This window comes from Pteropus alecto, unplaced genomic scaffold (assembly GCF_000325575.1).
Source record: "Pteropus alecto unplaced genomic scaffold, ASM32557v1 scaffold68, whole genome shotgun sequence".
Lineage (NCBI taxonomy): Eukaryota > Metazoa > Chordata > Mammalia > Chiroptera > Pteropodidae > Pteropus > Pteropus alecto.
Window position 1 is genome coordinate 5,484,638 of NW_006441386.1, and position 11,827 is coordinate 5,496,464.

Genomic DNA, 11,827 nt, shown 5'->3' on the forward strand with positions numbered 1-11,827 from the left:
CAGGCCCATGACCTGAGAGTGAACTTGGAGTATCAAGAGAGCTATAGGTGGAGGCTGGAGAAACGACAGGAGCAAGATCTCACAGGGCCTGCAGCAGGGCCTCAGCTGACGGACCTCACCCCTCTTCCTGGGCCTCCACCTAGCCCACAGTGCTCCTCTTCTCCTGGCCTCAGCATCCTTTGTCTTTGTGCTCTCACAGTCCAGAGGCCTGTCATCCACCCACTGTCTAGCCCGAGCAACAGGTTCTGTGTCACCAGCCTGGACCCCGACACGCTGCCTGCCGTTGCCACACTCCTCATGGACGTCATGTTCTACTCTAATGGGTAAGGCCCCCTTGGGTGTGAGGGGCTGCAGGGTGGGCGGAGATGAGACGTGGCTGTGCCGAGGATCCCCGGGCTTATTTAGGAGACAGGCATGCCTGGAGCTGTTCTGAGGGGGACGACACAGCCGTGCCCCGGAAACCAGCCTTTTTCTCATTTGCCCCAAGAATACTTGCCAGTGGCGCTTGAGGCTGCAGCGTTTACCCCAAGATAACTCATGGATTACAGTATATCTATAGTCTTTAGAAACAAATGACATCATTCTATTTATAGCATTCTGTTTTTAGTAGTTTGATCGCTGAAAATGTCAATAATCCTAGGAAACGCAGCATTCCTACACGTGGTGTTAAATGAATGCTAGCAGCAAGCTGCTCAGGAGAAGGGCTGGTTTGGGGTGGTGGGGGACATGGCTCTATCCAAGAGCCCCATTCTGAGAAGGGAAACATTCTTCCTCTGGAACCTGAAAACTTGGCGAAGCCCAGGCACACATGTAGACATCATAAATACCCCCACTGAGCTCTAAGGGCAAGCTGGGAACTCAGGTTTTTTAATTCTGTTGATGACAGGCTTTGCAATTTTCTTCAGAGCAGATTTTAAGTTTAGTCCAGCACCAGGTTGGATGGAGCCACAGTCTGGTGAGCTGTCAGTGATCACAGACTGTGCTCTGAGATGTGAGTCAGCACAGGGACAGAGAAACCCTGCCTGCGAAGGAGCAAATGTAGCCTGTCCTGGGGGCCAACTGGGTCTCCAGCACTAATAAGTGTTGTGCTCGCCTCCATGCATGCCATGGAGTCATCTACATCTCCAGATGAGATCAAGGCAGAGACAGTGGCTCAGGGTTACCCAGCAAGGCAGCATAGGGACCGGGACTTGGCCCTGCTCTCCCAGGCCAGTGCTCTTCCCAGCACCTCATGCTGAGGCCAGTGGGCAAGGCAAGCAAGCCAGATAGGGGTCGAGGTGCAGCGGGTCCCCCATTCCACCTCTCACTAGCACCCCACCCCCAGGGTGAAGGACCCAATGGCTGCCAGCGACGACTGTGGCCACATCCGCTTCTTCTCCTTTTCCCTCATCGAGGGCTACATCTCCCTGGTGATGGATGTGCAGACCCAGCAGAGGTGAGCCGGGCCCGAGGGTAGGGATCGACCTAGGATGAGCCAGGCTCCGTGATGGGCACATCACCCACTTTGTCCCTAATAGGTCTTTACCACAACCCTTCACTGCACGTGAGCTGGCCCCATTTCACAGATAACAGGCAGCTCAGAGACAAAGGCCCTGGGTCATCCGAGTACCCTTTGTCCCTCAGCCCCTTCTCTGGAGCTGGGGAGTGACATCCTGACCAGCCTTAGCAAAGTGGGTAGTTATTGCACAGCCAAGCCCCAGCCTTGCCTTCCCCATACAGAGAAGGCACAGAATGGGCTGAGGGCTCAGGAGTGGTCCTTGGGGTCCCTGAGCTCAGGCCCATGTCTGTCAGGCGGAGCTCAGGCAGCAGGGAAGGTTCCGTGGGCTGCTGGCCAGGGCACACCATTAACGTCAGCCTCCGGGGTTTTTCTCTTGCTCCTTTTTAAGGTTTCCTAGTAATTTGTTGTTCACGAGCGCATCTGGAGAGCTCTGGAAGATGGTGCGGATTGGAGGACAGCCCCTGGGATTTGGTGAGCCCCGTGGGGTTCAACACTGGGGGTGAAGGGGCTGGCATTGCCCAGTGCCTCCAAACACCAGGGCACTCAGGTCTTCCAGAGCCATTGTATGTCTGTACCCTGTGGTACAGGTGGGGAAACTGAGGCTTGGGGAGCATGAGGTCCCTACTGCCTGAGGTCCCTGACCAGTGAGTGACAAGAGGTACGGGCCTCCAGAAAACAGCAGGATCGGCTTCAACCAAAGTGCTCTTATTTTGACCCCACTAGAAAATTAATACCTGCTTAGTTTTAGAACATTGGGGACGTAATAAAGATTGAAGGGGGCAGGGATCACTCCTTAGCACCACTGCTCACAGATATTGACTACTATCATTTTTAATGTTCCCTTCCCATAAATAAATGTACTGCTGAACATCTCACAGTAAGTCTCAGACTCCCGGCACTTTACTTTTTCTGTCCCAGGAAGAAGCACTTCCTCCTCCAGAGCCACAGTGACCTAATCCCACAGGAGGACATTCACAGTAATTCCCTAAGACTCAGTCTAGTGTCAGTTTCCACAATTGCCCCAATAGTGTCTTTGGTAGACAGTTTTTCATAAGCACTTTCCTAGAGGCCCCAGGCCTCAGACTCGTTGGTTAGAAGGGCTACCCAGCACTGATCCTGCCAGCACTGGGTGGAGGCTGCTGGTCCCACTGTGAGCGACTGAAGAGAGCTGCCTAGGAGCGGAGCTCTGTCTTGATTAGAAATGATTTTCTTAGGCTAGACAATTAGACCCAAGGGCTTGAACCCAGAAGAGGTTCTTGATAAATCACAGGGCGATTGTTTCCAGGGAGTACCCTCGGCAATCCCCAGTGGGATCAGTGAACCCTGACTTTCCATAGACAGCACACAGAATGTTCTGGATAAAGCTCAGACTATTCCATGGGCCATTGGATCAGCCCTGAGGGTTCTGCTCCTGGGACAGGCCAGGGAGGGGGTGGGACATTTTGACCTGGGGCGAGGGGTCAGTGAGGGAGCCAGGTTCTGCCACCTACCTGCACTTTTATCTGGACAAGTTCACAAATGGATGGTAACTAGCAGGGCCAGACAGTACCCCCTAACTCTGCCCACATCAAGGCCAAAGCCAGAGCCATCTTGGGTGCAGGACCATGGGCTACTTTCTCAAGAGGTAGGAAATGTACATGGAAGGTTCCTGATCTGACCTTGGGCCCAGCCTGTCACTCAGAACCTCCTTCTCCATGAACTCCAGCTTTTCTTCGGCCCACATTTGCTGCCTAGTGCAGCAAATGGGGTTGTGGGGTCGTGGGGTCGTGGGGTCGTGGGGTTGTGAAGATAAGTAGCCTGGAGGAACTCATCAGTGAAGGAGGCTGGAAGAAACCAGTGTAACCTTGGGCAGGTTGCTTAATCTCTGAGCCTCAGTTTTCTCATCTGTAAAATAAGGATTATGAAAGATGGCCTTAAGATTGCTCTGAGCACTCCATGAGATATCAATTATACTGAGTGCTCAGCAGGCAGCAGTTGCTGTCACTGTCAAAGCAGGTGGCTTAGAGAAGGTTCAGGAAGGGAAGACTCTGGAGCTGACTAGTGGATAGTCGCTGGACTGACAGGGAGGAGAGAGTAGTGTGAGCAGAGGGAGGCGTGACATAGTTTCTCCACAGCACCCAGGTGGCTCCAGCCAGCTGGGCCCTGGGCGCAGAGTCCAAAGGTAGGGTGGGTGGGAGAAGAACCTTGCTAGGTAGAGAACCAGGGTCCTAATGCCAGACCAGGGGGTCTGCCACCACTTCTTCCTGAAGGTAGAGGGACCAGCAGAGCTTCGGCAAGTGAGGGTAGGAGCTAGGGGTCACCAGGAGGAGACACAGCAAGAGGCCGGAAGACGCATATACCTCCTTATCTTTTTATCCCCAGTTTTAGTTCTAAGTTGATCAAAATACACTCAGTATAATAATATTACCAAAAAAGTCCAAATGATAGGTAAGTAAAGGTGGGATAATAGATGAAACTCAAATGGTCTCTTTTGGCAAATGTCTGCACGTTGCTATAGAGCAGTTTTATCCGTGTCTCATTGCCTTGTGGACGGTGATGGGGAAAGGAATGTGAGCTGAGCAGGCAACAGGTAGATCTGCATTCTGGGATGCTGAGCGTTTTAGAGCCATGCTTATAGCTATAAAGAGTCCTGCAAGAAAAATAACTTACAATCTGAAAGATTCTAGAAAGATTAAACATTTCATATGTGTTTAACCATGGTTTGGAGTAATATATATTTTACATCATAACCCAGCAGACACATACACAAACAACTTGAACAGTTTCACGAAATTGCTCACTCTAACCATGTGCTGTGCTGTTTGACCTTTCCTTTTCCATTGTGTCATTTCATAAGACGCTGGTCACCAGCCTTCTAAATGATGTCACAGATGGGTCATACCTGCAGTTTGAAAGGCTCCATTCTAGACCCTAATGCCCTCCCCTCTTCCTTTTATAGGAATAGTTGTGTCTATAGCTAAAGGTATCTCAGGACAAAACTAGTCATCACGTAGCCTCACAGATGGCCACCTGGAGTGCGGGCACAAGGCCTGCCCAGCCTCCAGAGGAGCCTGCTGGTTCAGCCAGAAGCCTCAGCAGGTCAAGGGGAAAGCAGGAGCTTGAGAGACAAACAGCGTCACTGCTCGAGTCCCCGAATAGGCTGGTAAAAGGACCAGGGCCAGGGAGTAGAGGGGAAGAAGGGGTCAGTGATGATGGACGTGGAGCCCAGGTTAATTCCCAGGCTCCAGTCTCAGAATTCCATGGGGGCTGCTGACCAGATCTCGACGCTTCCTCTGCCCCTCTTACCCCGCCCCCCAAGCCAGGGACAGTGTTGGGAAAATGCATCATCACCAGTATCAGAATAGTAGCTTTGAGGAAAACAGCACAGGGGATTGTATTAGTGAAAGAGTGGTCCTCAGATGCTGGAAGTCTTCCTGTAGGAAGAAGCCTCGAGTGGTGCCTTCAAATCGGGGAGGAAGCTGCAGCTGAAGCTAAGACTAGCCCTAGGGCAACCCAAGGCTTCCTTGTCAGCTAAGGTTTAGGGTAGGCTAGGAAGCACCACAGACCTCTGCTTCAGAGGCTAGAGGGAGAAGGAGGTCATGTCCCAGCTCCAACCAAATACTTGACACTGCCTTTAGTACAGGCCGGGGCCATTACCCAGTGGGGACTCTGATGAGGAAACTGAGGCTCAGAGAGAGGAAGTGACTTGGCTATAGTCACCTGCTAGAAAAGAGTCAATAACAGAAAAGAGGGCCTGAACCCATGTCCTCCATTGCCCATGCTGGCCCCAGCTCCGTCTTAGAGAATTTGAAAGATGGCAGGGAAGATGAATCGGGACTACAGAGCATGTAAACAGGCAGAGGGTAACCAGAGTTAGAACTGGATGGAGCCCTAGGCATGGAAAGCCCCTTGCTGGCCGAGGAGATCAGAGAAGGCTCTTGGATGGAGGGACCTTTGCAGTAAGCCCTCAGGGGGAAGGGTGGGAAATCTCTGGATAGATTGTGGGTTCAGGACAGGCATTGTGGGCAGAGCGGGGGGAAAGGCTTAGAAGCAAGGAGGGCTGGGGTATACTGGCCAGCACCCCAGTGATGATACCACATGGAGGCTGAGTACAGTCCCCTGCTATCCCCAGATGAGTGTGGCATCGTGGCCCAGATCTCCGAGCCCTTGGCTGCTGCAGACATCCCTGCCTACTACATCAGTACTTTCAAGTTTGACCACGCACTGGTGAGTGTCCAGCACTGGCCCCGGGGCAGGGAGGCTGGGTTCCAGGGACTCATGTGTTTTGCCACCTCCTGCCCTTTGCAGGTACCAGAAGAAAACATCAATGGGGTCATCAGCGCCCTGAAAGTCAGCCAAGCAGAGAAGCATTAGAAGGGCCTCTTCCACTCCTCCCCATCTGCCCCCCGGCCCCCACCCGAAGATTCTTGCAGTATTTCTCAACAGACTGGAAAATTGGCTCCAGAGCCCCCAAAGAAGAGGCCTAGGAGACACCCCTAGTTGCTGACTCTATCAGGCCTAGCGCTCAAGCCAAGGCCTCCCCATACCCTCATGCCTTTCCGGAGCCCGTAGACCCTCTAGAGAACCTCCTACCCCCACCCCCCCCAACCCCTGCTCCAGAAAATGACGTCTGAGGCCCAGGGAGCTTGTGAGCTGACCCACCTCCTCACCCAGCCTCGCCCATAGCTGGGGGCAGATACTGAAGGAAGCTGGTGCCTCCTACAAGACACTGGGGTACCAATTTGCATGTCATCGTGGGGGCGGACTGAGTGGGCCGAGTTCATGGATCCTGGGAAGGCCCCCACGAGGGCGTGAAGCTGGATACTGTAGTTGCTGGTCTCTGGTTCCATCAGCTCAGGGCTGGTTCCCGGAGTGGAGGCCATTGGGCAGCCCATAGGCATATGCTGGTGAGGCTCCAATGGGGCATAGGTGGGGCCCTAAGCCACCCAGAACCTCGCCTGCCAACCATAGGGCCTGTGCCCCAACTCCCAGCAAGACTGCCAAGGGACCCTGTCCAGACCCTCCCCACCACAAGCACTCCTGGGGGTGGGGAGGGGGCGGTTCCCAGGAAACCCACCAGCCTGGGGCACGAGCTCCTATCCCCTCTGCTTTCTCTGGACCCTACTCAGGCAGGTGGAGCCTCGGTTTCCCCCAAGTAGGGGCATCTCCAGCATTCTTGGCCTGGGGTTTCTTTGGTCACCCCGCCTCTCCAACAGTTGACTAGACCAGCACAGGGCTCCCCCGTCATCCTGCCCCCTCCTTTGCCCCACTTTGGGGGACATGAAAGGCCTCTGCCCCCAACTCACCTGCCCACCCACCCCTCAGTTCAGGGACAATGACATTCATGAGTACTTGACCTGGGAGGCAGCTTATCTGAGCCTTAATAGAGAAAACCGTACCTTGTTTTAGTTTCTTATTTAATGTATTTGTGCTCAGCTGCAGTTGGCAGCAGTTTCAGGAGACAGGGCCTACTGAATTCTGTCAGGGGGCCCAGAGGCCCAGGGTTACTTGGCTGGTGCCCTGTGGCTCCAGGGACAAGGGAAGAGCTTTGGCCCTCTCTTTGAGCAGGACGCTGGGAGCAAAGATCTATTAGAAGATATGGGCCCCTGGGCCACCCTAGACAGGGCTGACCAGCCAGGCCCCACTGATGGGTACCCAGGCAGCCTTGGTTCTATCTGAGCATCAGAGGGGTCTTGAGGGTCACAGGGAGGTAGCCAGCCAGGCTGAGGTGGCTTGTCCCCCTAGAGGCTACCTAGGGAGAATGGGGTAAGCCCCCGTGCCTCCTCTCCAGCTCGGAATGCTTTCTGAGTGTGCAGGACCCCCAGGGCCTGCTATGGCCCATGCCCTCCCGGTGCTCTCTGCAGCAGCTGACTTGTGCTGTCCCTGTGAAGCTCAGAGCAGAAGAGATGTTTTCTTGATCAGGTGAAGGGCTTGAATGAACCCCCACCCCCATATCTGAGCTGTGTGGGACCCTTTGCGCCCTGGAAGCCCCCAGATACAGGAGATGTGCATCTGGATCCGTGCAGATGCTCAAGGCCCAAGCACTGATTAGCAACTCACATTTTTTTTTTAAGTTAATTCATTTTGCACAAAACTCCAAAACAACCAAAACGTGTAACTTGTTCACTGGTTCTAAAATGGGAGTGGCCAAGTGGGCATGGCATCTTTTGAAGCCCTGAGTCCTCTTTCTGCCCTTGGAAGGCCTTGATTTTTTGTGGTGCACCTCTCCAGACCTCTTCCTGTCGGTTCCCCCTAATATGTCACTTTGCTTTTCCTCCCTGTCGAGCAAGCGTGTTGGCTCTGTGACCCCAGAAATGCGTGCTCCCCAGGCCCCTAGGGCATATCTATTGTACACACGTATAAATACCTGTGTTTTATGTTGATATAGATATATACTGTAAATAGCATATATACTTGAGCAATATATATGTTAATATATACTGTGTGGGCACACACGTGTGTGCGCAGTACGTGGACACAGACCCCATTGTGTGTGCACGTGTGTGTGGGCCTGAAGGTCTCCACCTGCTGTGTTTGCCGTGCACACGGGCACGTTTGAGCCACCGTATATTTTTAATTCAAGTATATAGGCAATACGATTTTGAGAGAAGCCGGCCGGCTGCCTCATCCCTGACTTGAGGGAAGGGAAAAACAAAACCAGCAGCCCAGGAGCTGAGCTCCAGTCAGGGGGTGTCAAGGGTCCCTCCCTCTCCTCCCCAGTCTCTCTTGAAAGCTGGATTCAGCCCCTTCCCACACCCCTGTTTCCACAGACAAGGTCCCTGACACCCTGGTCGTATTTTAGGTGGTGGCAGAGCAAAGGGAGGAGGAGTTAGAACCTCTTGCTTTTGAACAGAACGCCCCCACCCCAGTTGCTCTGCCCAAAGACCTGGGCCAGCAGGGCAGTCACCTCCAGCTCCACATTTAGGTCTACTCTTCACCTGGCTGTTTTTACACTTGACTGCTTACCTGATTTTTTTTTTTAATTTTTTTTATTTTTTTTGCCTGCAAGCTTAGAAACCTCAGGTTCTTTGCCCAGGTCTCCTGGGGGCTGCCCCGTCTAACTGACAAAAGGCATGTGTATGCCCTCAATGTTGTGCCCAGGTAGAAGTTGGGACAGGGGCTCAGCTCTCATCTCCAGCTGCCACCCAGGAAACGCCTCCCTGCATTTTCCCAGTCCCTGTCCTCCTGCTGTGTGAAGAGGCCCACAGAGGCGGGCACATTCCTCAGCCACTGTGAGTGCCTGGGTAGCAGAGTCGGTCATTTGATCTCCACAGCAATTTGGAGGCAAGAGTGAGTGGTCTTCCCAGTGGCCAGCTGCCCTCTGCCATCTGCAGGTTTTCTGGGTGTGGGGTCTCCAGACCACAGGCCCCACTTGGAAGGAGCACATGCTCAGTGGGGCCAACATGGCTGAGACCCATCAGAGAAGTGGCTTGAGGACTCTGACCTGTCAGGGCTGAGGATTTCTTAGCTCTGCCTCCTGGGGACGAAAACTGGGTTTTGGGGCAAGACTTCTGAGAGGCAAGGTGAGCAGGCAGGCCCTGTGTCTTTGCCTCTGTGCCACTCCTTGGGAATAAAAGTTCAAACCATCTTAACGCCAGCTTCACCCCTTGTCCACCCCACCCCCGTACACTACAGAGTGGGGAGAGTGAGGGAGGGCATGCTGCGAACCCCCTTCTCCCTCCCCCAAGTGTAAAACCTGCCTCTTGGTTCCATCCTCAACATGGGCTTCCCTGGTTCCCAGGAAACCCCATTCCCCCTCAGCCCCTAGTCCTGTCAGCAAAGATGGGCATTGCCAGCTTTGTACCTCCCTCTCCCCAGGGGTCTCCAGAGCCCCGAGAGAGGTGCTGCCCATGCCACTGCCCTCAGCCCAGGGCACACGACCAAGCTGGAGAGGTATGCAGACCTCCCCTCCCCAAGATTCGGGGGTTGAGAGCCCCTGAGCACCAGCATTCTCCCCCTCCCACCACCTCCAGGCCTAGTGGGCAGGGAGGGAGCCAGGTGACCCAGAGCTGCCCAGGTGGCTTCCCCCATCAGGCAGTATGGCCTCAGGAACCAGTGTGGTCTGAAGATGCATGGTCTGGTGGGGCTTGTCTCTGAGATGACAGAATGCCATGGAGGTCTGAGACCAAGGCTCTGAGGAGCTAGAGAGGGCCAGGGCCCCGTTTAAAGCCAAGGGCACCATTTGCCTGATAATCAAAGATGAACCTGCCCACCCACCACCAGGTCCTCCTGGCTGGCATTTCACGAGCAGACCTTTTAGGAGCCCCACAACCACCCTGGGCCACCTTTCTGAGCCTCTGGATCTAGATGTGGGGACAAGTAGGGCCCTTTCCAACCCCCAGCTAAGAGAGGGGACCTTGGGGAGCTCTCAGGTGACAGCAAAGCACTCCAGCCCTGTTACTGAGAAATTATTGATGCCACCTCCTGAGTGAACTCTGGGTGGAGGTTAAGGAGAAAACACCCCCAATATATCTGTGCCCACCATAAGTCAGGGTTAGGGAGCAGCCAGTCACTGCTGTCACGGCCACCGAGAAATGGAGCTGACAGTTGGCCTGAGAAAAGCTTAGGGGAGGAGGATGGAGTCTCAGGCAGTGGAAAGACTGGCTTTTCAGGATTCCTAGCTACTGTGCTAAAGAAGGGGCTAGGCGTGCAGCAGGCAAAATCCCTGCATTCAAAGAGGCTGCCTGGGAGGGGAGCCAACCAAGGTGGTGGGGACGATGGTCACTCAGTGGAGGAAAGACTTGGAAAGAGGGGCCAAGGGTTTTGAGGAGAGTTGAGCCCTGATGTAGCTGGATACCTTTCTTACCATCTCAGAGCCCATTCCAGCATTTTTCTTTCATTTTCAAATTAAAGGAAGCAAAAAGGACAAGCTACTTGCCTCTCATACTCTGCGTAGACTGTGAGAGAAAGTCGCAGGGTGTGCTTTGGCCTTCAGCTTTGATATTCTGGCACTCCTATGAAGCCTGTTCTCCTGGGAAGGTAAAGGACAGGAGCTGTTGGCTGAGGCAGCCTGCTGTCTTTGAGGCTGATGGCACCAAGAGTGGCCTGGAGTAAAGGCAGTAGCCTGCAGCCTGGCTCATGGTACCTGTGGACTGCTTGGTGGTAAGGGAGTTTAAGGGGAGGGGAGGCTGTGAGTTGGAAGTGCAGGGTGGCCCCTGCCCTGGGAGTCAGCACAGCGTTCTATGCACACGGATGTAAGAGCACATGTGTGCAGAGTCCAAATCTGAGCTAAGAGACTGGCTCATTCAGTGTTTTGAGGCCTCAGTAGCATTCGCACCCGGAAGCTACATGTGGGGGCGGCAGGCCCTGAATGAAGCTTTTGGCTGTAAGATAGGGATTGGGGCCACCCCAAGGGACTGCCCCGGCCCACTTGACTTTGTTAAAACTGCTCTGTGGTGGGGGCAGAGGTGTCCTTGGCAGCGGTTCTGTCCACACAACCAGCCTGGAGGACTAGAACTGCCGAGCCAACTTCAGAAACAGCTGGTCCTCAAGTCATTGAGAGGGATAAGCTCTGGGTGCCGGTGCCCCTCACTAGTGAGGCTCCTCCAGGAAGAGCATCCAGCAAAGTCGGAGACCAGGGCTCTGGGGAGGGGAAGATGAAAAACAGGCCAAATTCAGGTCCCAAGACAGAGGCCAAGCTTGATACGTATTCTGTCCACTGCCTCAGTTTACCTTTTCAGGAAATGGTCCAGGAAGAACTGAGCAGGGTTGGCTCCAAAACTGGGGTGGAGGACTCCTAACAAAATCCCAAGCCCTCTTGCTCTATGCCAAAATCATTTCCGTTATCTTGAGATGGGGGTGAGTGGATGTCGGGTATACAGTGGGGCTCCGAGGGACTTCTGCCCTGTCCAGGGCCTCATCTTGGGGAGTCTGGCCCTTACCTGGCATGCCCCAGGTTACCAGCAGAAGCAGTGGCACCTACACCTGTCCCAGGGTCTGGGTGAGGGGCAGAACTGGGCAGCCCTGTACCTGGGCTCCTCATGCTTACTTTCTTTGTTGAAGAAACAAACACAAAACCTTCGAGATTCATGTACTGTATGATGGAGAGAAAAAAATACTTAATGTTCCCCAAAAAAGACAGTATATTTTGTACTTTGTAAAGTGTTAATTAAAATGGAGGAAAAAAATGATGTCGGCTGATAGCTCTCTGATTTTGTGTGGATCTAAAGCTACGTCTCGTTTCCTCTTGCTCCATGCTATAGTCAGGGAGCACAGGCCAGGGGAATGGGAAGAAGGCAGCAAAGCCTTCCAGCCCAACATCCAGAATCGGACTTGAAACGGTCCCCAGAGCAAAATGAGCTGTGTTAGTTACCTGATGCTATGGAACAAGTTGTCCCAAAACTTAGTGAC

General features: G+C 53.6%; 1 protein-coding gene across 1 annotated transcript in view; it reads left to right on the plus strand.

Annotated features, from left to right (window-relative positions):
• Positions 1-11,607, plus strand: part of CASTOR2 (cytosolic arginine sensor for mTORC1 subunit 2) — a 50,352-nt gene extending 38,745 nt beyond the window's left edge. Inside the window, exons 4-8 of the mRNA XM_006918525.3 lie at positions 70-323; positions 1,325-1,435; positions 1,887-1,969; positions 5,610-5,704; positions 5,786-11,607. Of these exons, the coding sequence (XP_006918587.1) occupies positions 70-323; positions 1,325-1,435; positions 1,887-1,969; positions 5,610-5,704; positions 5,786-5,851 (609 nt within the window). The 3' untranslated portion in view covers positions 5,852-11,607. The remainder of the gene's footprint in view (positions 1-69; positions 324-1,324; positions 1,436-1,886; positions 1,970-5,609; positions 5,705-5,785) is intronic.
• The last annotated feature ends 220 nt before the right edge of the window (positions 11,608-11,827 follow it).